General features: G+C 38.3%; 1 protein-coding gene and 1 non-coding gene across 2 annotated transcripts in view; both read right to left on the bottom strand.

Moving 5' to 3' along the window:
- The window catches only part of ME1 (malic enzyme 1), a 256,822-nt gene that overhangs the window by 4,466 nt on the left and 227,732 nt on the right, over positions 1-24,624 (bottom strand). The window contains exons 10-13 of the mRNA XM_037004920.2: positions 15,415-15,520; positions 13,572-13,714; positions 10,690-10,863; positions 923-1,021 (exon numbers count right to left, since the gene is read on the bottom strand). Of these exons, the coding sequence (XP_036860815.1) occupies positions 923-1,021; positions 10,690-10,863; positions 13,572-13,714; positions 15,415-15,520 (522 nt within the window). The remainder of the gene's footprint in view (positions 1-922; positions 1,022-10,689; positions 10,864-13,571; positions 13,715-15,414; positions 15,521-24,624) is intronic.
- Positions 14,584-14,748, bottom strand: LOC118969919 (U1 spliceosomal RNA). Its single transcript, XR_005057731.1, has one exon. It is a non-coding gene; the product is annotated as a U1 spliceosomal RNA (small nuclear RNA).

Here is a 24,624-nt window from a genome sequence, read left to right as displayed (position 1 = left end):
AAATTCATACGTACTAACCCCTGGGACCCCAGGGTGTCACTGTATTGGGAGATTGGGACTTCAAAGAGGCAATCAAGTTAAAATGCGGCCATTGCATTGCCCTAACCCAAGCTACTAGAGTCCTTATAAGAAAGGCAAATTTGGACATATAAAGCGACGGCAGGGATGTCCAGGCACAGAGAAGAGGCTATGTGAGGACACAGGCGGAAGGCGGTCCTACAAGCCGAAGAGAAGCCTCCAAGGACGCTGAACCTTCAGCCCCCTAATCGTAGATTTCTAGCCTTCAGAACTGTGAGGAAAAAAAATTCTGTTGTGTAAGCCATCCAGTCTGTGGTATTTTGTTATGACAACCTTAGTAAACTAGCGCAACCATATTGCAAGAAAGTCCATTCTCATCTTAGCTATAGAAATGTCCTGCCTTTAGGTTCTTGGCTCCTTTCTTCAGTAATTCGTCTGCTACCCCAAAATCTCTGAGTTCTCTGCCCTCGTTGTTTTGCCTTCTGCCCAGTGTTATCAACTGTGGTCTTTAAGATGCCGTACATCATGAAGACATGGATTAGGCAGACGGCTCAAGGTCTAAATGTCTACAATATCGGCAATATTTTGGAGACTATCACAAGTGTAATATGCAAAATAACAACTTAAAAAAGATGAAGCAGGGGACCTAGCTGAAAGGAAATCCTAATAAATTATTTAAATAATGGGAGAGAAAAAATTATGACAGGAAAATTAATGATTCAGCCCAATTTTTCTATTCCAAAGGAATGGTTCCCAAGCTATGCTGAGGCACTGTGCCTCATTTCTCTGACTTCTGACAAAGTATGTTGATTCAAGTACAACTCTCAAGGAATTTTTAGTACCTAAAAATGCATATTTAGCAATAGAAGGAAGACTAATGAGGCTTAAACAAGAGTGGGTTTACCTTTTCTGCGATTTTCAGAGAAACATCTCTAATGGTGTTCAAAGGTGGGTAGAGCCGGCCCTCTTCCAAGTGCTTATCTGACACTTGCTGAGCTATAACCTTTAAAAAAGGAAACAAAAATGTTTATACTTCACACCGGACAACGCAGTGGTCCTGTGGTATCTGGGTGAACGGCCGCGTGTATGGCCGTGTACAGAAGCAGGCCGCATTAATACAACCCCCTAATTCCTACTCCCCCTTTATCACTGCGCCCACGGAGGCTCGGCGATTCGGGGCGTCGCGCCACTACCAGAAAGCCTCCGAAGGAGTGGGATCTGGGATTCCTCATGACCCAGGTCCTTTTCTACTGTACATGAAATCTGGAAGCTTTTCCACTTGATACACTACGGGGACAGAAGAGAAAGGCAGGCAGAGGAGGACAGCAGGAGTGAAGGAAAAGGATCCTGAAAGCAGGGAGGGCAGGTGTCTAGGGCTGACCACGCCATGACTCCCACCCACAAATTCTCGCCGAGGAGGCAGAGCAGGGGGCAGGGAGAGCTATTTCAGAGTCATATAGCAGGTGGGATTTTAATTTTACAGAGATTCTGGATTATCTGAATCACCTAACCAGCCTCAGCGTTTGCTCTCTCTAAATAAAACAGTGCATACTTAGATATTTGCCAAAAGGGTAGATTTTATGTTGTGTTCTTATCACACACACACAAACAATAATAATAAAGAGGGTGGAAAAAAACTTTTGGAGGTGATGTTTATGTCTATGGCATAGATCATGGCAATGGTTTCACAGGAGTATACTTATCTCCAAACTCCTCAAAAAAATTTTTTTTGGTATCATTAATCTACAATTACATGAAGAACATTATGTTTACTAGGCTCCCCCCTTCACCAAGTCCCCCCCACATACCCCTTCACAGTCACTGTTCATCAGCGTAGTAAGATGCTGTAAAATCACTACTTGTCTTCTCTGTGTTGTACAGCCCTCCCCGTGCCCCACACACAATATACATGCTGATCGTAAGGCCCACTTTCTTTTTCCCCGCCCTTATCCCTCCCTTCCCAGCAATCCTTCCCAGTCCCTTTCCCTTTGGTAACTATTAGTCCATTCTTGGGTTCTGTGATTCTGCTACTGTTTTGTTCCTTCAGTTTTCCTTTGTTCTTATACTCCACACGAGTGAAATCATTTGGTACTTGTCTTTCTCCACCTGGCTTATTTCACTGAGCATAATACCCTCTAGCTCCATCCACATTGCTGCAAACGGGAGGATCTGTTTTTTTTCTTATGGCTGAGTAATATTCCATACTGTGTATGTACCACATCTTCTTTATCCATTCATCTACTGATGGACATTTACGTTGCTTCCATATCTTGGCTATTATAAATAGTGCAGCAATAAACATAGGGGTGCATCTGTCTTTTTCAAACTGGAGTGCTGCATTCTTAGGGTAAATTCCTAGAAGTGAAATTCCTGGGTCAAATGGTATTTCTATTTTGAGCATTTTGAGGAACCTCCACACTGCTTTCCACAATGGTTGAACTAATTTACATTCCCACCAGCAGTGTAGGAGGGTTTCCCTTTCTCCACAACTTCGCCAACATTTGTTGTTGTCTTTTTGATGATGGCGATCCTTACTGGTGTGAGGTGATATCTCACTGTGGTTTTAATTTGCATTTCTCTGATGACAGGTGATGTGGAGCATCTTTTCATGTGTCTGTTGGCCATCTGAATTTCTTCTTTAGAGAACTGTCTATTCATCTCCTCTGTCCATTTTTTAATTGGATTATTTGCTTTTTGTTGAGGTGTGTGAGCTCTTTATATATTTTGAATGTCAACCCTTTATCGTATCTGTCATTTATGAATATATTCTCCCATACTGTAGGATACCTTTTTGTTCTATTGATGGTGTGCTTTGCTGTACAGAAGCTTTTCAGCTTGATATAGTCCCCCTAGTTCATTTTTGCTTTTGTTTCCCTTGAAGAGGGAGATATGTTCATGAAGAAGTCACTCATATTTATGTTCATGAGATTTTTGCCTATGTTCTTTTCTAAGATTTTTATGGTTTCATGACTTACGTTCAAGTCTTTGATCCATTTTGAATTTACTTTTGTGTATGGGGTTAGACAGGGATCCAGTTTCATTCTCTTACATGTAGCTGTCCAATTTTGCCAGCACCATCTGTTGAAGAGACTGTCATTTCCCCATTGTACGTCCATGGCTCCTTTATCATATATTTATTGGCCATATATGTTTGGGTTAATGTTTGGAGTCTCTATTCTGTTCCCCTCGTCTGTGGCTCTGTTGTTGTGCCAATACCAAATTGTCTTGATTACTGTGGCTTTGTAGTAGAGCTTAAAGTTGGGGAGCGAGATCCCCCCACTTTATTCTTCCTTCTCAGGATTGCTTTGGTTATTTGGGGTCTTTGGTGGTTCCATATAAATTTTTGAACTATTTGTTCCAGTTCTTTGAAGAATGCTGTTGGTAATTTGATAGGGAGGGATTGCATCATATCTATATATTGCTTTGGGCAGGATGGCCATTTTGACGATATTAATTCTTCCTAGCCAGGAGCATGGAATGAGTTTCCATTTGTTAGTGTCCTCTTTAATTTCTCTTAAGAGTGTCTTCTAGTTTTCAGAGTATAGGTCTTTCACTTCCTTGGTTAGGTTTATTCCTAGGTATTTTATTCTTTTTGATGCTATTGTGAATGGAATTGTTTTCCTGATTTCTCTTTCTATTAGTCCACTGTTGGTGTATAGGAAAGCCACAGATTTCTGTGTGTTAATTTTGTATCCTGCAACTTTGCTGAATTCCGACATTAGTTCTAGTAGTTTTGGAGTGGTCTTCAGGGTTTTTTATGTACAATATCATGTCAGCTGCAAATAGTGACAGTTTGACTTCTTCTTTACCAATCTGGATTCCTTGTATTTCTTTGTTTTGTCTAATTGCCATGGCTAGGACCTCCAGTACTATGTTGAATAACAGTGGGGAGAGTGGGCATCCCTGTCTTGTTCCCGATCTCAGAGGAAAAGCTTTCAGCCTCTCGCTGTTCAGTATGATGTTGGCTGTGGGTTTATCATATATGGCCTTTATTATGTTGGGGTACTTGCCCTCTATACCCATTTTGTTGAGAGTTTTTATCATGAATGGATGTTGAATTTTGTCGACTGCTTTTTCAGCATCTCTGGAGATGATCATGTGGTTTTTGTCCTTCTTTTTGTTGACGTGGTGGATGATGTTGATGGGTTTTCGAATGTTGTACCATCCTTGTATCCCTGGGATGAATCCCACTTGGTCATGGTGTATGATCCTTTTGATGTATTTTTTAATTTGGTTTGCTAATATTTTGTTGAGTATTTTTGCATCTGCATTCATCAGGGATATTGGTCTGTAGTTTTCTTTTTTGGTGGGGTCTTTGCCTGATTTTGGTATTAGGGTGATGTTGGCTTCATAGAATGAGTTTGGGAGTATTCCCTCCTCTTCTATTTTTTGGAAAACTTTAAGGAGAATGGGTATTATGTCTTCTCTGTATGTCTGATAAAATTCCAAAGTAAATCCTTCTGGCCCGGGGGTTTTGTTCTTGGGGAGTTTTTTGATTACCACTCAATTTCATTGCTGGTAATTGGTCTGTTTAGATTTTCTGTTTCTTTCTGGGTCAGTCTTGGAAGGTTGTATTTTTCTAGGAAGTTGTCCATTTCTCCTAGGTTTTCCAGCTTGTTAGTATATAGGTTTTCATAGTATTCTCAAATAATTCTTTGTATTTCTGTGGGGTCCGTCGTGATTTTTCCTTTCTCATTTCTGATTCTGTTGATGTGTGTTGACTCTCTTTTTCTCTTAATAAGTCTGGCTAGAGGCTTATCTATTTTGTTTATTTTTTCGAAGAACCAGCTCTTGGTTTCATTGATTTTTTCTATTGTTTTATTCTTCTCAATTTTATTTATTTCTTCTCTGATCTTTATTATGTCCCTCCGTGTGCTGACCTTAGGCCTCATTTGTTCTTCTTTTTACAATTTCAATAATTGTGACATTAGACTATTCATTTGGGATTATTCTTCCTTCTTTAAATATGCCTGGATTGCTATATACTTTCCTCTTAAGACTGCTTTTGCTGCGTCCCACAGAAGTTGAGGCTTTGTTTTTGTTGTCATTTGTTTTTGTTGTCATTTGTTTCCATATATTGCTGGATCTCCATTTTAATTTGGTCGTTGATCCATTGACTATTTAGGAACATGTTGTTAAGCCTCCATGTGTTTGTTGGCTTTTTTGCTTTCTTCGTACAGTTTATTTCTAGTTTTATACCTTTGTGGTCTGGAAAGTTGGTTGGTAGGATTTCAATCTTTTGGAATTTACTGAGGCTCTTTTCGTGGCCTACTATGTGGTCTATTCTGGAGAATATTCCATGTGCACTTGAGAAGAATGTGTATCCTATTGCTTTTGGATGTAGAGTTCTATAGATGGCTATTAGGTCCATCTGTTCTAGTGTGTTGTTCAGTGCCTCTGTGCCAAACTCATCAAATTTTGTAATTAAATATATATAATTTTTGGACATCAATCATACCTCAACAGTTTCTAAAAAGTGAAACAAATTGACATCATATGCCTCCTGATGTAGTGCATCAAGAAGTAAACAGTCATTAGGTATTCAGGCCACCTCACAAAACCATTTGAGTTAAATCATGAGGAAACAATTAGATAAACCCAAATTGAGAAACATTGTAAAAAACAACTGGCCTGTGCTCTCCAAAATGTCAGTACCATAAAACAAACAGAAAGGTTGAAATGTTCTTGAGTAATAAGGGATTAGTCTAGAGGCAATAAAGGTCTTCTGTATGGATAATTTGAATTTGGACTCTATATTAGATAATATTATAATATCAATATTAAAGTACCTGAATTCATAATGGCACAGTGATCACATACGATAATGTCCTGAAATATCCAGGGGTAAAGAGACATACTATTTATAAATTGCTTTCAAATGGTCCAACAATAACAACTATGAACTAAATTACTTACTGAACCTCCTAGGACTTAGCAGCCTTGATGCTCCCTTCCAGCTCCAAGACCTTGAGTAAGTCTCAGTGGGCTGAGTGTAAATCAGTGCCCACTGGGTCTGTTATTTCATAGAGCTGAGTATGGAGAGGAAGCAGAAGACCTTGCTCACATGAAACACTTTGATGCTCATGTTTCAGTGTCCTTTAGTATCTTTTAGATTTTTTAATCATGAAGTTATGTCTGTCTGAAGTACTGTTTCATTGCAACCAGCAAAATACGAAAGACAGTGAGCCAGCCCAACAGCAAAAGAGGTTAAAAAAGTGGTTCTTGCCCTTGATGAAGTCAAAATTCAGTGAGCACAGGGCCCAGGGAAAAAAAGAGAATAGCGAAAGAGAAGGTGGCCTGGCTAACTGTGACTGCTAAGAAATGCAGAGGAACAGTGGAGGGAGGGAGCTTGAATGTGGAGTCGAAGGAAAGCTAGGAGTCAGGCAAACAGGAAAGGAGTGGACATCCCAGAAAGAAGACATTCAGACCAGAGGCAGAAATGTATGAGGCAGGGGTGTGAGTGAGGGAGAGGGAGATGAAATTACTAGCATTAACTGCCATTTGATTAATATGCATTACATATTATACACAATATTATATAATTACATAAATGATCACCTTGTATCACAAAGAATTTTAAAATAAACACATCATTTAACTTATTTCTTGCCTTGTAACAAGCTGTCAAGTAAAACCGTTCCTTTGCCCCTCAATTGGTGACCAGGGCCCCCAACTTTGGGACAAAGAGACATTAAGTGTGCCACACTCTATAATGAATCCATCAAACAGGCAGGACATGTCATCCCCCTCAGAACCTAAGAGGTGGGGGAGCTGGGTGGGGAGCGGGAAGGGTGGCCAGAGCCACGATTTGGCCTCAGGGACAGTGCAGTGGCTTTTCTGCCTGCTTCTTCTTGGATGCCACTTCTTGAAAACTGGAGGTACCTTCAAGAAGGAGCCACTGGCATCCTGCTCCCCACGTAGGCTGAGCAGTTGCAGATGTGTTTCTGTAAGCAGACAAGAGAACGGTAGGGGAGAACCAGACATGATGGTGGCTGCGAATAGGGCACGAATGCATGAGTCCCAAGGTCATGTGACCACCGCAGAGGCGGCCTCACAGGCTGGGGAGACCAGGGGATGTGGGGGATGGGGGGGCGGAGCTGAGCTGAGCCAGGCCCCAGCAGGCCCCAGCGGGTCCTCGAGACTCTTGTGCATGTGCTTCATAACAGAGCCAGACTTGGGATCCTACAACAAATGGTTTGATGACCTAAAATAGTGCAGAATTAATAAAAGAGATGTTTTCCCTTTTCCATATCCTTCCTTCCTATTTCCAACACATTTGAGGAAGTAGGTCTTGATGAGAAGGGGAAGAGTTTTTCCAGAGCCTCACCAAACTCCTTCCCCTAAACCAAGGTGCTGGCGTTGGAGGAAGAGTAGAAGAGAAAGTGGCTCTTCTCTACCTGCTACTTGCAGGCCTCCCACACTGCAGGGAGAGGAGAGGGCATCTGAACTGGATGAAAATTTTGGACTGGACAGATGTTTACTTACTGTTCACCAATGTATCCCCAGCACCTAGAAAAGTTCCTAATACATAGTAGGTACTTAGTAAATATTTGCCCAAAGAACAAGTGAATTGAAAGTGAACTGAAAGTTACTGAGATGCCACTTCAAGAAAAGAAAGGGAGATTTGATAGATAATTATTTAAAACACTGACTGGGGCAAAATAAAACTATTTATGCTAATTTCCCATTGAAGTTAGGCTGTTACCTGGGGGGTAAGGAAAGAGTACACAGGAGTCTTGATCTCGCTCTCACCTGCTGGCTTGTTCGTTCAAAAACGACTTGCCACTTTTGACAGAACACTGGCATCGCTCTCTCCAGCTACACTGTGGCTGCTTTCAAGCCATCTCTTTTGTCTCACCTGGCAATGTTACAACAGGAGTGAATGTCCAGATGCTGTTGTTTATGGAGATCATCTCTACTGTCCTCTTGACAGATAACAGAAGGGACGGTGCAAGTCAGAGGAGAGGACACAGAGTGGTTGACCCAGGAGGAGGGTGGAGGGAGAGGAGGCCGGGGATAAGGGATCTGCTCCCAGGCTGCTGCACAGACCGTGCAGGGCCACGAGGGCTGATCTCAGTAGAGGCCCAGAAGATGGTCCAGAGTGCCAGGGAAACCAAACATCCCTTTATGATATAAAAATGTCCAGAAAGTCTTTGGGATTGATACTAACCCATGAGATTTCCAGTTAAATGAGAGATCCAACTATTATTTTTGCAAAAAACTAAGTTACTCAATTTGAGGTAGCCAAACAAAAAATTCACCTATATCTCCTACATGTCACTTTTCTTAACTAAAAAACAGAATCTAAACAAGGACTTTCTTCTTTTATGAAGCCCTCTAACAACAAATGTCCGTGGTATTGTATTTATTCTTCTCACTAAGACATATGACTAGTTCTGTTTAGTTCATTCACTAAGTGTTTACTAAGGTCTGGTGTATGCTTTAGCAGTGTGCTAGGTGCCAGTTATGTTTTGAAAGAAGTATATGGAAGACTGTCTTTAGAGAAGATAATTTACAATTTAATTACATGGCAACATGTAACTGTTTTAAACATTGAAGCTCTCAAGAGCACAATACAACTAGGAATAAAATTAAAAGTCAAAGTGTTTGATAAAGATACTCATGGCTAAGGAGAAAGATCGAGATGAGCCACAACAGTCACAAAAGGATGCGAGGATGAGGTGGGACTTACGCTGCCCTGCAGGATAAGCTTGGACAGGCGGGAACAGTTCTCAGAGTATTCCAGGAGGGTAACAGAGCAGTCACACAGGTCTGCGTATGCAGTGTGTTAGAAGGATGAGGGAGGATGAAAAGAACATTAGGCTTTTAGGCTGTGGTGCCTGCCTAGAACAGGGGTGTCACTGATGGCGATGTGAATGCTGAGGGCAAGGCCAAATGAGAAGTAGGGCCTCACACATTTTGCATTTAAGAAGTAGCAGGGCATTCCTGTGGGAAAATCAATCAGGTAACTACATGGATCTGGCCACTTTTAGAATGAAGAGAGAGAGAGAAGGAAAAAGTAAGGACCAAGAAAGAATGCTAGGACAAAAGCTCTTAGTTTAAAGGGTCATGAAAAGGAGACAAAGAAAACAGTGAGGTGGTATGAGAAGCAGGAGTGTCATGCTGAAGCCTAAGAGAAAACCAGTGGAAAGGCCAAAAAATTTAGCCAAAAAGAACAATAACTGTGATAAGGATAACACCACAGACATCACCACATTTTACTTTTTTTCTCCAAAGATTTTTGGTAATGATTATTAATTTTCCTGGATAGTAAATGGAAAGATTTTTCATGAAATTTTTCACTAGAGGGTGCTAGAGTTACTTAGTAAAGCAAATACAGGCTACTTGAGTAAAATATGATTTTTTTTCCTTCTAATGTGTCTGTTATAAAGGATAATGATTACATTTTGTTAATGTAAGAGAGTAACTTTAAAAAGCTAAAGTACTTAGACATCTACTTATGCTTAAAAAGATCTTTGAGTTAAACACAATCTGAAACTAAAAGCTGTCCTGCTTTTAATGCCATAAAGAGAAAAAAAGAACAGAACATTAGTCTCCAGACACCTGTTGTCACGGAATGACCCAGGTGCTAAACACTAGGATTACACTCCTTAAGATCGCATCAGTAACATCAGAATCTTTGTCTATGTTCTTAGAGTTCCTTTGCATAGAACAGAACTTTGTTTCGTGATATGAAAATACTTCAATGCTAACCAACTTTTATTTGGTTCAGTTCAGTTATAATGTTGTACAATGGTTTAATTTTAGAAGAAATTCATTCAAATTTCTCACTCATGAATTGCATCATGTTCAAACATGGTACTAACCAGATAAACCTTCTGATTTTCACGAGCCATGATCTTACCAATATACATGCCTAATCGCTGTATCATCCTCCTGAGGCTTGGGAGAAGTAGGGACTGATGGGAACCGGAAGTTCCTGTGCCATGAGTAATAAAGTTCTTTGTCTCTGACTTAAGAGTTTTGGGTCTTTTGCCAGCATCTGTATGAAGCTGTGGCAGACTAACTTATTAGCTTGTAAGTAGGGTAAAATTTTGGATCCTTCAATGTTCTTAACAATAGTTCGGTGGGTCTGCTCTGTGATGTCCTGAGAGTCTTTCCTAAAAGCCCATTCTAGAGCCCACTTCTGCCCTTTGACAGCTTCATAAACACCTAATTCCCTGTTTTAATTCTCTTTCTGCTTTAAAGCACTACAGCTGTTTTTTTTTCTGCCCTGAACCCTGAATGGTAAAACACTTCTTTGCTATACCAAACCAGACTTTCATGTTAAAACTTCAGAATTTCATCATTTAGGAAGGTTCTCAAAGGAGACATACTTACCACTTCATCATGATTTTGAAACAGTATTTTTATTTTTAATTGATCAACTACTGTCATAGAATTTTTAACAGGAAGTGTGAAGATAAAAAAGAGTTCCTTTTAAAAGATTAGAACACAATTTTTCTACTGGTTAATGAAGAAAAATCTTATACTAGTGGCTTAGTATGAACCTTCTACCCACCCCTTATTCTCCACTTGGAAAGATTTTCTCTTTGCACTTTACACTTTCTAGGGAGTGAGCTGGGATGCTAAGATAAATAAAACATTTATCTTACACTGGGCTTGCGTGGTATATTATAGCCTTGGTGAACTAAGAGTATTTTACAATACCTCAGCCGTTGTGAGAAAAATCTTATCTGTGATACATCTCAATCCACATGCCACAACACCAAGAGCAACTCCAGGAAACACGTAGGAATTGTTTCCTTGGCCAGGAAAGAGGGTCTGTCCATTTGGAAGAGAAACTGGATCGAAAGGACTGCCACTGGCGAAAATTGCACGCCCCTACAACATAAGACACACAGCTAACTTTAAAAAGAGCAGGATATTTTAAAACAAATGCATCATATTCGATAGTTTAAGTACTGAGTGTTTAGGAAGAAATCTAACTTTTCATTAACTTCCTAGTAAGTCTGGACAAGCTTTTATGATGTTGGAAATAAATTCTGGAGTGGGTGATTTTTACTGTTCTCTTACTCTTTACTTCAAGGAGTAGAGAAGTATACAAAGTACAGGACACCCAAGACCACTATTGTATTCTCTGTAGTGGTCCAAGCAATGGACCTATTAACTATTTATATATATAGACTTCCTCTGAAGATAAAAAATAATTGGTTAATGTCAAATAATATTGAAAGAATAATTGGAGAGAATAATATTTTAGACTAGAGTTTAGGGATCAACACATTTCAAAATTTACATATTTCTAAATTTCTAGAGTTTAGGGATCAACACATGACAAAATTTACATATTTCTAAATTGTAAAGAATTACAAGGAAAACGATATAGCAAACAAACTCATTAGTGCAGATGGGCTTAGCAAATAAGAGGGAGATTAAATTGTCAATAATTTTGAAAATCTTAATACTTTGTCATAATGTTTTTGCAGAGCCTCATTATTACATGTTTGGAGATGGTACTATTAACATTGGGCCTGTCAGACACTGCATTCCATATTGCTAAACAGAAGGGGGGCATCTGCCTGATCTGTGAGGGTGAAGATGGAGGTAGAGTTGTAAGTATTCAGTCTTCTAAGACAGGAATAGCAAACCCTCAAATAAAGCATCACAGCCGGAGAAACCCATCTGAAAACTCTAAAACACCAAATCGCCAAAGCACAGTTTAAATGGCAATAGATGAAATCTAGAGTTTAAATCCATTATATTAATAATATTAACTTAATATTCATTTTTAACGAATGTCATAATAGATCTTTTAGAAGGTAAAGTTGTATAACATGATTCAACCTACTTCAGGATATAAAAAAATATAAAAAGATGAAAATAGATGAGAAAGAAAACAAAATCTCCTCTAAGTGTCGGTAAGACACTGTTATATTCTGCACAAAATTAGGTTCTTTTCAGACACATCTGATAGCTTCAGCTCTCTTGAGCAGACAAAATGTTTTATTACAAGCAACTTTCTAATGTAACTAAATTATTTGATACATATGAAAATGTTTGTGTGTGTGCATGTATATGCATATTCATGTATCTTTGAAAAGTGTATTTGAGAAGAGACCTGAAACATTATCTATATGCTGGTTTATCCCCCTCCCCTCCTTCTCTACCACTCTTCCTGCCTACCATTCCATAATAATCATATTTTAAAGACAAATGGCATTCAATAAATGATAGTTGGCTATACTTTCCTGTGTATATAGATTAGTCATTTTATGGAGAAGGAAACCTCTCCATATTATTTTTGGATTACAGTTTTTGCTGATTCAATAATCTTTTGTATTTTGTACTTTTAAACTTTCCTAATGACCTTTCTTTTGTGCCTGTAGCAAGAGACTTATCCAGCAACAGGCAGACCTTTGCTTGGTCTGTGATCCTTTGGGCTGAACCAGTGTTTAAAATTTTAGCTTCAAAATGACTTTCAATTTTATATATAACAGAACATTAGGCAAGATCATAAAAAAGAGTTTAGGCCATTTATATCAGACACATTCAAATTTTAAACACAACTATATAACTCTGACTGATTTTGTTTGTGACTATTACTAGTGAGTCTATAAAGAGGCCTATTGAGACACTAAGACAAAATAATTACTTAAACATTATGGGCCTACTATGTGCAATGCATCATGCTAAAATTCTGTTATTGTTCAGAGAGGTTTTTTTCCCTTTAAGGATTTAAGGCCTACTGAAGAATGTGAGGCAAATTCCCAACCCAGAAATCACATAAAAATTAAAATTGCTGAGGACATTGCTGCTCCTCCAATGGAGTAGCTCCTTGCCAAAATTTCATTAATTCTAATTTTGAACATTTAAGCTTATATTAAAGAAGTGGAGCTATCAAGTTCTGATTTGTGCAGTGACCTAACTTTGAATTGAGTTTACCTTTTCTAGTTCATTTTAGATTTATTTCCCAAATAAAAGTTAGACATATATGACTCAATCTCTGTTTTGTTGTAATGAAATTTTCAAATCTTTGAAGGGAAAAAAAGCTGTTGTCAACATAAAGTCAAATATGTATTAACAGAAACATAATATAAAATAAGTTACTTTTTGGAAACAGTAAAAATATTGGTTTTTGAGGACTATCCCAACCTGGATGGCTATCAAAATAGCTGCCCAAATGCTTCACCCACAGCATCAAAATCCAACCCCAGGATTTAGCAAAGCAAAAATAAGACTGTGGTTTTATACTGTATGCTTCAATGTTTTGGAATAGCTAGTTCAAAGCTACTTTAATAAGCATCTAAAATGAGTTTTTTCCTGTTTAACTTTTATGTTTAAATCTTAGATACTTCCAAATCACTTGAGGAACATTTAAAACATTACAAAGTTTGTTTTTGTCTTATCGAAGAAAAGGATTTATACAACATTCTAGAAAAGGAAATAGGTCATATCCCTTCTAACCAGTTCACTCTTCTTTCAATCTTGGTTGTGTAAATTTTAAAGGTTATGTGGTAAGCACCTTAGATATCCTGCACTTCCCTATAGGAATCAAAACTAGATTAAAATAAGTTGCACTTTTGCTTTACCTTGGTTAGTTTATAACACTGTTCTGCAGTACATTCTGCTTTGCTAGTTGGATTACTCAAAGCAAAAATAATAGGCCGTTCATTGAAGGCAGCCATATCTCTGAGAATTTGTTCTGAGAATGCACCACTGATTGCAGCAACTCCTAGGGAAGAAATGAGAAACTGGTGAATAGGAATATTATTGGTTAATTATCCAAGAATCCCATGCCCCCAAAACAGTGAGACACGTCAGGTCATTTTCTGATAGACTCTCAGCAAAACATAGAATATTTGTATTAAGAATAAGTAACAAAAAGAGATGTTTATTAATGCCAAGAGTCTTTTAGGGTTACAAACCTATAAATACCTATTTAAAATTACAGATAGAACATTTGGCTCATAACACAGTGAGTTACTGACCAATCACTAGGAATTTGATTACTGGCATTTATGTCTGGAAATTAAAATGTGTCCAACATGTATTATCTTTTTTATTCTATGTATATATTTCAATCTCTTGGGTGTGAAACAATTATGTTTTATAAACCAGGGCTAACACTGAAGACAATCACCTAATTCAATTTTAAAACTGGAAATTAAAATGTGTCCAACATGTATTATCTTTTTTATTCTATGTATATATTTCAATCTCTTGGGTATGAAACAATTATGTTTTATAAACCAGGGCTAACACTGAAGACAATCACCTAATTCAATTTTAAAACTGAAGTACTACTCCTTGAAAGATTATTAACAGAAGAATAAAGCAATTGGCATAATGGATAAGAAAAAAAAGTCCAATTCCTAATAGAATGTATTTTTTGGAAAACAACAATAAAGGCTTACTGAAGTTTCTGTCTTGGAGTAAGTATTTGTTTTCATTATGCTTATCATCATTATACTCAATATTGTCATCTGTTTCACAAGAGCTTCTAGGAATGGAGTATGATATAAAGTAAGGGTTGACATTATACAAACACAAAATAAGGATTAAAGTTTCATTTCTTCCTTTGAGTTTTTTTTTTTTTTTTCTCAGGGGAGAGCGTGAACTCAGTTCCCCACTACCACAAATGATGCAGTCGGGTTCCCCACTTACGGGAAAACCGCAGGGGTCAGCATAACCAGAGTGCAATGGCTAGGCCTCGCCCTGGGAAAAGCCACCTTCGTGATCGTGGCACTTCCCCTGCCAGGTAAGTATCCTTTGAGTTTTTTAACCACATTAAATTTACCATATTAAGTATCTTACTGTGCACATGCAATGTGTAAGCTATTGTGTTAAGTGCTAGGAGGAATACAAAAATATGTAAAATTCGGTCCCCGTCTTCAAGGAGGGCCTAGTTCACTGTTCCTCAACAGAGGCACCATTAACAATTTGGGTCAGCTAATTCTTTGTTTTCGGGGATCTTCCCTGTCCGCTGCAGGATTCTCAGCAGCATCGCTGCTCTGCCTACTATATGTCAGTAACCCTGATCTCCTGCGACCTCCACCCAGTTGGGACAAGCAAAAACATCTCCAGACATGGACAAATATTACCCTGGGGGTAACTGCTCCCATTTGAAAACTGTCTATATGAAATAATCAAGCCTGGAAAAGCACTGAATATGCCACATATTAACAGGTAGACAGAGTTAGCAAAGGGGCCACACACTTCAGCTGGGATCAGTAAGGTTAAGAAGACAAGCACTGAAGTAAAAAATCTAGGTGTCTCTGGGGTATTGTTGCTTTGGTGAATATGTAATTTTCTTTGTGAATTCCAAAACTTAAAATTTCAAAAAGCTAAATGATGCCTCAAAAGTAAGTACTAAGAAAACAAATCAGACCAAAGTGGGGTGGAGGTGGGGTTTATGGGAAGGAGGGAGTTTACCTATGAGGGCAGTCGGCTTTATTTCTTGAACAATGGCTTCTAGGTTCTTCATTTCCTCATGCTCATGGGCAAATTCCTCTTTCTCTGGTGTTAAGGCAGCACGTCCCTAAGCAAATAAGAAGAAATGATAAACCTGCCACACATACGGGAGCCAAAGAAATTTCAGAGTATTACACATACTGGCGGTATTTATGCTTGACATTTTTATGTATTATGTGTTACAGTTGTTCTTAAAATCTCTTCTCCAGTTATCAGAGTATTAGTTTATTCAATTTTTAACAAATACTTATGTCTCAGACAGTATTCTAGGCAATGGAGATATAACAGGGAACAAAACAGTTTTCTCTTATTTAGCTATTATTTAATATTAAAAATCCTAGCTCTACAGATACTTGTGAGAATTGGCATTAACAAAAAGTAATGCAAAATGTCATTTAAATAAAAGACATTGTTCACTAAATATTATTTGGGTTAATATAACAGTGACTCAATATAGAGCTGGCTTTACTTTGCAGTACTACCAACTTATGTACCACTGAGTAAGAATGCAACTTGATCCTATATATATATATATCAGTTTGATTTTCTGAATAATAGCTCTTTATGGTTTTATTTGAATATTTTCATTGTGAATGAGCCATGACTTATCTAGGTAACCTCTAATTATAATACTCTACCAAAGATTTTTAAGATTTTCACTACATAATAAATCTCTGCCTAATGTTATATGGTACTTAATGACTTATAGTTTTCATGTATTTCATTGGATCTCCTCAACAGTTTTGAGAAGTCAAGTATAATTACAGCCATTTTACTTGAGGAAACAGAGGCTCTGAGATGTTAAGCAACTTTCCCAAGGCAGGTGCTGGAACTCCATCTTCCCAATAATACAGCACAGCATAGCCCTGGAGAAAAAAACCTTACAGATTGTATGTGGCAGACAGTTCATCATCAGGATTTTCTTGCTTTAAAAGGTTATTACTATTTTATTTCTGTTTTTAAAAGTAATACCTGTAAGTGATAGATCATTTGAAACTTATGAACCTCTTTACACATGTTTCCTCAACTGTAAAAGAAGGATAATTATTTCTACCTCATCAGGTTTATGGATTACATTAAATAATAAATCTAAAGCACTTAAGACTGTGCCCGGTTTTTAACAGAAGCTCAATATTATACCATTGTGAAGAAAAAAATCGTAATTCCAGCACATAAATTTTGGTACATTTTCTTGTAGTCTGCTGTAAAGTGCTATTTCTGTACTACTATTTTCTATGAGCATGACATTAGAGTGAACAGCTTCCTAAGAACAGAATTCACCATTAGGCATTTTTAATTTCTAAAAGGTTATTTTTCATACCTTTTCTTTCTTGCACATCAAAATATGCTACATCTGGGACATTGTGAAAAATAATCTCATCCTTAACTCAAAAAGATAACATGTACTCCCATGTTCACTGCATCGTTACTTACAATAGCCAAGATATGGGAGCAACCTGTACCCATCAAGGGATTCATGGATAAAGAAAATGTCTGTGTACACACACACACACACACACACACCATAGAATGTGAGTCGTAAGTAAAATGAAATCTTGCCATTTGCAACAACATGGACAGCAGTCAAGGGTATATGCTAAATGAAATACGTCAGACAGGGAAAAGACAAATACCATACGATATCACTTATATGTGGAATCTAAAAAAAGAACCCTCCCCTCAAAAAAAACAATTCATAGAGAACAGATTGATGGTTACAAGAGGCAGCAGGAGCAGGGGTGGGTAAAATAGGTAAGTGGGTTGAAAGGTACAAACTGCCAGTTACAAAATAAGTAAGTACTGGAGATGCAATGTACATCTTGGTGACTACAGTTAATAATACTGTATAGCATTTTGAAAGGTGCTAAGAGTATATCTTAAAAATTCTCATCTCATACAAATGGAAAAAAACATTTGTAACTACTTGTGGTGATATGAGTTACTGTGGTGATCGTTTCACTATACAAATATCAAATCATTCTGATGTATACCTGAAACTAATATAATATGACCATCATATCTCAATAAAATAACTTATTTAATTCACTTGGAAGCTTACTATTTCATACTTATAGAGAGAACATTCAAGTCTCTAGTAATATTAAATGGAATATTGCTAGTCCATATTCTTATTTATTATGTTTATTAAAGAAAAGGTTAGTTAAAAGAATCAGAATAGAAATCAGTTTCTACTTTCATCAGGAGCATCAGATTGTTCAACAAAACCCATCTAATGGCGTAAGTCTTTTTAGAACCTACTTATTAGAGGTCTAACTGAAAACAGTTGATGTAGACTGACTTCATGAGAAAACACTAAATATTCTCAAGCTGTTCTTCTTTTGTATTTATGAAACAATATTTTTAATAATTGCCTTTTAGTAATGTAAGGAAACCTATGAAAATACTGAATTCTTTACCTTCTAAGTTTGGAGGAAAACTACCTGGTGTCCCCATTCTTACCTCTCTTAGCTTTACAGCTGGAAAACTTGTTTCATTTATATACCTCAATCACAGAGATTAATTAAACATCATCCTATCATGTAAACAGTGGCTAGGTTTAACAATTTATTAGTCACAAATGAGAAAAAAAGTTATTGGGTTTCTCAGAATTCCTCCCAAATATTTTGATTATTCAGACTTTGATTTAGGCCCCAATTTCTCATCATCCCTTTCCTTTGCTGAAGTTCTCTGCAATGTAATTTTACAGTTCCTTCCACAAAAGGCAGAGTACACTTCCAACACCATTCCTTAGGCTTGAACATTGGCTTCTTTGGGTCAATAAAATGTGGGCAGAAATGACAGTGTGCCAATTCCAAGCTTAGGCCTTAAGAGTAATTGGTGCTTCTGCTGCTTTCTGTGGCACTGCCTTTTGCACATTAGAAAAGCATAACCTGGATGGCCTCCTGGTCCAAGGAGGAGGAGAGCTTTGTAAAGCAGACCTACACCTGTAGCGTAGAGCACCGTTTAGCCAGCATCACCCAACCTACTTCACCTGAGCCACAGGTGTGTAAGAAATAATCACTGTATGGTACTGAGATCCTGTGGCTTTTGATAACAAAGCAATAGCCAAGTGATATGGGGGGGGGGAGAGGGATATTTTGATTCTATATTCCATCATTTCTTCTTATTCAACATTGCTCCTATTTATTGCTTTGGGAATAAGAGGTTCCTTTCCCTTAAATAATATAATGAAAAGAATGCCTTTGCAATCCATTTGCTACCTCAATGCTCTTATTATCACTCAGTTATCTGGCAAAAAATAATCTTGTATTATTAGAAAGAAAAGGAAAAAGTGGTCATGGATAGCAATAATAATTTGGAACCATTTGACACAGTTATTTAGCTATCTAAATTATTTATCTATTTCTGGAAGTAATGTAAGCTAAAATTCATGACTATTTTCACTCTCACAACAGTGAAATTTATAGGACAGGTACTAATTAAAGTTGCAGCTTGGGGAGACATTTCCTGAGAATAATAATTTTCAGCTTCCAGCATTCTAAATCAAACATGATATAGTTTTGGCTTGTTGCTCTTTCCCGGAAATGCATAGACTCAATTATAGGTATAAAAGCAAGAAAATAGTCTAGCATCTATCTGGGGCCCTGTCTGGCAAACCCTACAGAACTCCAAACTGCTTCTAGCATGAATACCAGAGGCTAAAGGGCTCGTCTGTACTCCTCCCCCACTTCCCGCCCAAGTTGCTTGCTAGGATTTCTGCTTTAAACAATGCTCACCAAGCTGATGTGCCTTTACAGACCTTGAAGGAGAAATGTACACGTCCTGAAGAAGCACTCATTGGCTCTTCTGAAAGCTTGTGGTACTGGTGCCTTTTGTATTCAATGTGTTTGCTTTCTAGTGTCTAGCCGGCCACCAACAGGTGGGTGCTAGCAACGGCGGGGCGGTCACAGCTACCACACTCGGCAGCTCTCCTGCCTGTGGCTAAGACGCCGACTCTCAAGCACGCAGCAACTGTGGGTCCCTGTTAGTGCACGTCTTGTGTGACAAGAACGGTTCCTGAAAGTTCAACCTGGTACCTACTTCAAAGGTTTAGACATTTGTCAGGATGTTTTTACAGCCAAGGGGACTCATCTACTGTTTGCTAGGTTCTCTAACAGAGAAAAAACATATTACTACTGCAACCTGGCTGTATTCATCTCGATGCAACGTTATATAACCTTGAGGGCTGCAGAGAAAATGTCTACCTCTTAGAGAAAACAATGAATCACAGGGTTTGCTATTGGTCTCCTTGGTTTTCCAATGATAAAGTGTATTATGAAAATCCAAGCAATCCATTTATTATAGATTCTGAATGTCATATTACTTCCATGTCCAAATATTGAAACCTATTTTGTGTTATGGCAGGGGATTCTAATTGTCCTTTTCAGATAATTAATTCACTCCTTTTTTGAAAAGTTAAATTTATTTGATAAGAAAACTTAACATAAACTTTACCCTCAAAAGCAGATTTTTAAGTGTACAATCTCTTGGATTTTTTTTTTTTTTGGTATCATTAATCTACAATTACATGATGAATATTATGTTTACTAGGCTCCCCCCTTCACCAAGTCCCCCCCACAAACCCCTTCACAGTCACTATTCATCAGTGTAGTAAGATGCTGTAAAATCACTACTTGCCGGGGACGGAGCCAAGATGGCGGCATGAGTAGAACAGTGGGAATCTCCTCCCAAAAACATATATATTTTTGAAAATACAACAAATACAACTATCCCTAAAAGAGAGACCAGAAGATACAGGACAACAGCCAGGCTACATACACACCCACGAGAACCCAGCGCCTGGCAAAGGGGGTAAGATACAAGCCCCGGCCTGGCAGGACCCGAGTGCCCCTCACCCCAGCTCCCGGCAGGAGGAGAGGAGTCAGAGCAGGGAGGGAGAGGGAGCACAGGACTGCTAAATAGCCAACCCTAGACATCCGCACCCAGGGGTGGGGTGCTGGATACTAGGGAAACAGGACAGTAAGAAATGTGAGCGGGTCCCCGCAGTCGGCGCGCCTGGCACAAAGAAAAGCAAGTGCTTTTTGAAAGTCTTAAAGGGACAAGGACCCCACAGCGGGACGGAAGCATCCCAGGACACTTAGCCCAAGAGCTGGGAATCCCGGGGAAACCCGGGCACCCTAACCCCCTGGGCAGCAGCTCTGAGACCCCTCACGGTGATAAACAGCGCCCCCCGTGTGTTCCCCCTCCAGCGCCCTGCCATATCAGAGCAGGAGCCTGAGGCTGGCCACGACCACAGCAAGGGAGCTTCTTCCTTAGTGGCTGGACAAGAAAAAGACCCAGTCTACGCACAATTGCCCAACAAAAGCCGCTAGCGGTGGCCATTGTCCCAGTAAAGAAAGGCCACGAGCCAAGTGGAAAAAGTCTCGGCTCTCCCAGCCGACAGATGAGTCAACAGCATACCACCCCATCTATCAACATGAAAAGGGCAAAAAAATTTGATCCAGACCAGGCTAACCCAGACATCTTCCACACCCTCTCCTGAGAAGGAATCTGGGAAGGTACATTTAACCAATCTTCCTGAAAAAGAATTCAAAACAAAAGTCATAACCATGCTGATGGACTTGCAGAGAAATATGCAAGAACTAAGGAAGGAGAACACAGAAATAAAACAATCTCTGGAAGGACTTCAAAGCAGAATGGATGAGATGCAAGAGACCATTAATGGACTAGAAAACAGAACAGGAATGGAGAGCTGATGATGAGAGAGATAAAAGGATCTCCAAGAATGAAAGACAATTAAGAGAACTGTGTGACCAATCCAAAAGGAACAATATTCGCATCATAGGAGTACCAGAAGAAGAAGAGAGAGAAAAAGGGATAGAAAGTGTCTTTGAAGAAATAATTGCTGAAAACTTCCCCAAACTAGGGGAGGAAATGGCTTCTCAGACCACAGAAACACACAGAACTCCAATGACAAGGGACCCAAGGAAGGCAACACCAAGACACATAATAATTAAAATGGCAAAGATCAAAGACAAGGACAAAGTATTAAAGGCAGCCAGAGAGAAAAAAAAGGTCACCTACAAAGGAAAACCCATCAGGCTATCATCAGACTTCTCAACAGAAACCTTATAGGACAGAAGAGAATGGCATGATACATCTAATGCAATGAAACAGAAGGGCCTTGAACCAAGAGTACTGTATCCATCACGATTATCATTTAGATATGAAGGAGGGATTAAACAATTCCCAGACAAGTAAAAGTTGAGGGAAATTGCCTCCCAAAAACCACCTCTACAGAGTATGTTAGAGGGACTGCTCTAGATGGGAACACTCCTAAAAAGAGCACAAAACAAAACACACAACATATGAAGAAAGGAGGAGGAGGAGGAATAAGAAGGGAGAGAAATAAAGAATCATCAGATTTTATAATAGCTACATAAGCAAGTTAAGTTAGACAGTAAGATAGTAAAGAAGCTAACCTTGAACCATTGGTAACCACAAACTTAAAGCCTGCAAGGGCAAAAAGTACATTTCTTGCAATAATCACCCTAAATGAAAATGGACTGAATGTACCAATCAAAAGATACAGAGTAATAGAACATATAAAAAAGCAAGACCCATCTATATGCTGCTTACAAGAGACTCACCTCAAACCCAAAGACATGCACAGATTAAAACTCAAGGGAAGGAAAAAGATATTTCATGCAAAAAAGCAGGTGTTGCAATACTAGTATCAGACAAAATAGACTTCAAAACAGAGAAAGTAACAAGAGACAAAGAAGGACATTACATAATGATAAAGGGCTCAGTCCAATAAGAGGACATAACTATTATAAATATATATGCACCCAATACAGGAGCACCAACATATGTGAAACAAATACTAACAGAATGAAAGGAGGAAAGAGAATGGAATACATTCATTTTGGGAGACTCCAACACACCACTCACTCCAAATGACAGATGCACCGGACAGAAAATAAGTAAGGACACACAGGCACTGAACAACACAGTAGAACAGAAGGACCTAACAGACATCAATAGAACTCTACATCCAAAAGCAACAGGACACACAGACTTCACAAGTGCACATGGAACATTCTCCAGAATAGACCACATACAAGGCCACAAAAAAAGCCTCAGTAAATTACAACAGATTGAAATCCTACCAAACAACTTTTCACACCAAAATGATATAAAACTAGAAATAAACTGTACAAAGAAAGCAAAAAGGCTAAAAAACACATGGAGGCTTAACAACATGCTCCTAAATAATCAATGGATCAATGACCAAATTAAAATGGAGATCCAGATTTATATATGAAATAAATGACAACAAACGATACAAAGCCCCAACTACTGTGGGATGGAGCGAAAGCAGTGTTAAGAGGAAAGTACATAGCAATCCAGGCATATTTAAAGAAGGAAGAACAATCCCAAATGAATAGTCTAATGTCACAATTATTGAAATTGGAAAAAGAAGAAAAAATGAGGCCTAAGGTCAGCAAAAGGAGGGACATAAGAAAGATCAGAGAAGACATAAATAAAATTGAGAAGAATAAAACAATAGAAAAAATTAATGAAACCAAGAGCTCGTTTATCGAGAAAATAAAATAAATAAGCCTGTAGCCAGACTTATTAAGAGAAAAAGAGAATCTACACGCATCAACAGAATTAGAAACGAGAAAGGCAAAATCACGATGGACCCCACAGAAATACAAAGAAACATTAGAGAATACTATGAAAACCTGTATGTTAACAAGCTGGAAAACCTAGGAGAAATGGACAACTTCCTAGAAAATACAACTTTCCAAGACTGAGCTAGAAAGAAACAGAAAATCTAAACAGACCAATTACCAGCAATGAAATTGAAGTGCTAATCAAAAAACTAACAAAGAACAAAACCCCCGGGCCAGATGGATTTACTTCGGAATTTCATCAGACATACAGAGAAGACATAATACCCATTCTCCTTAAACTTGTCCAACAAATAGAAGAGGAGGGAATACTCTCAAACTCATTGTATGAAAGCAACATCACCTAATACCAAAACGAGGCAAAGAACCCACCAAAAAAGAAAACTGCAGAACAATATCCCTGATGAACATAGATGCAAAAATGCTCAACAAAATATTAGCAAAGTGAATTTAAAAAATACATCAAAAGGATTATACACAATGACCAAGCGGGATTCATCCCAGGGATGCAATGATGGTACAACATTCAAAAATCCATCAACATCATCCACCACATCAACAAAAAGAAAGACAAAAACCACATGATCATCTCCAAAGAGGCGGAAAAAGCAGTCGACAAAATTCAACATCCATTCATGATAAAAACTTTCAACAAAATGGGTATAGAGGGCAAATACCTCAACATAATAAAGGCCATATATGATAAACCCACAGCCAACATCATACTGAACAGCGAGAAGATGAAAGCTTTTCCTCTGAGATCGGGAACAAGACAGGGATGCCCACTCTCCCCACTGTTATTCAACATAGTACTGGAGGTCCTAACCACGGCAATTAGACAAAACAAAGAAATACAAGGAATCCAGATTGGTAAAGAGGAGGTCAAACTATCACTATTTGCAGCTGAGATGATATTGTACATAAAAAATCCTAAAGACTCCACTCCAAAACTATTAGAACTAATGTCGGAATTCAGCAAAGTTGCAGGATACAAAATTAACACACAGAAATCTGTGGCTTTCCTATACACTATCAATGAACTAATAGAAAGTGAAATCAGGAAAACAATTCCATTCACAATTGCATCAAAAAGAATAAAATACTTAGGAATAAACCTAACCAAGGAAGTGAAAGACCTATACTCTGAAAACTACAAGATACTCTTAAGTGAAATTAAAGAGGTCCCTATCAAATTGAAAATCACCCAATGCTCCTGGCTAGGAAGAATTAATATCGTCAAAATGGCCATCCTGCCCAAAGCAATATATATAGATACAATGCAATCCCTATCAAATTACCAACAGCATTCTTCAAAGAACTGGAACAAATAGTTCAAAAATTCATATGGAAACATCAAAGACCCTGAATAGCAAAAGCAATCGTGGAAGGAAGAATAAATTGGGGGTATCTCACTCCGCAACTTCAAGCTCTACTACAAAGCTACAGTAATCAAGACAGTTTGGTACTGGCACAAGAACAGAGCCACAGACCAGTGGAACAGAATAGAGAC

Source organism: Manis javanica, chromosome 13, assembly GCF_040802235.1.
Source record: "Manis javanica isolate MJ-LG chromosome 13, MJ_LKY, whole genome shotgun sequence".
NCBI classification, from domain to species: domain Eukaryota; kingdom Metazoa; phylum Chordata; class Mammalia; order Pholidota; family Manidae; genus Manis; species Manis javanica.
This window is presented reverse-complemented; position numbering and strand designations above follow the sequence as displayed.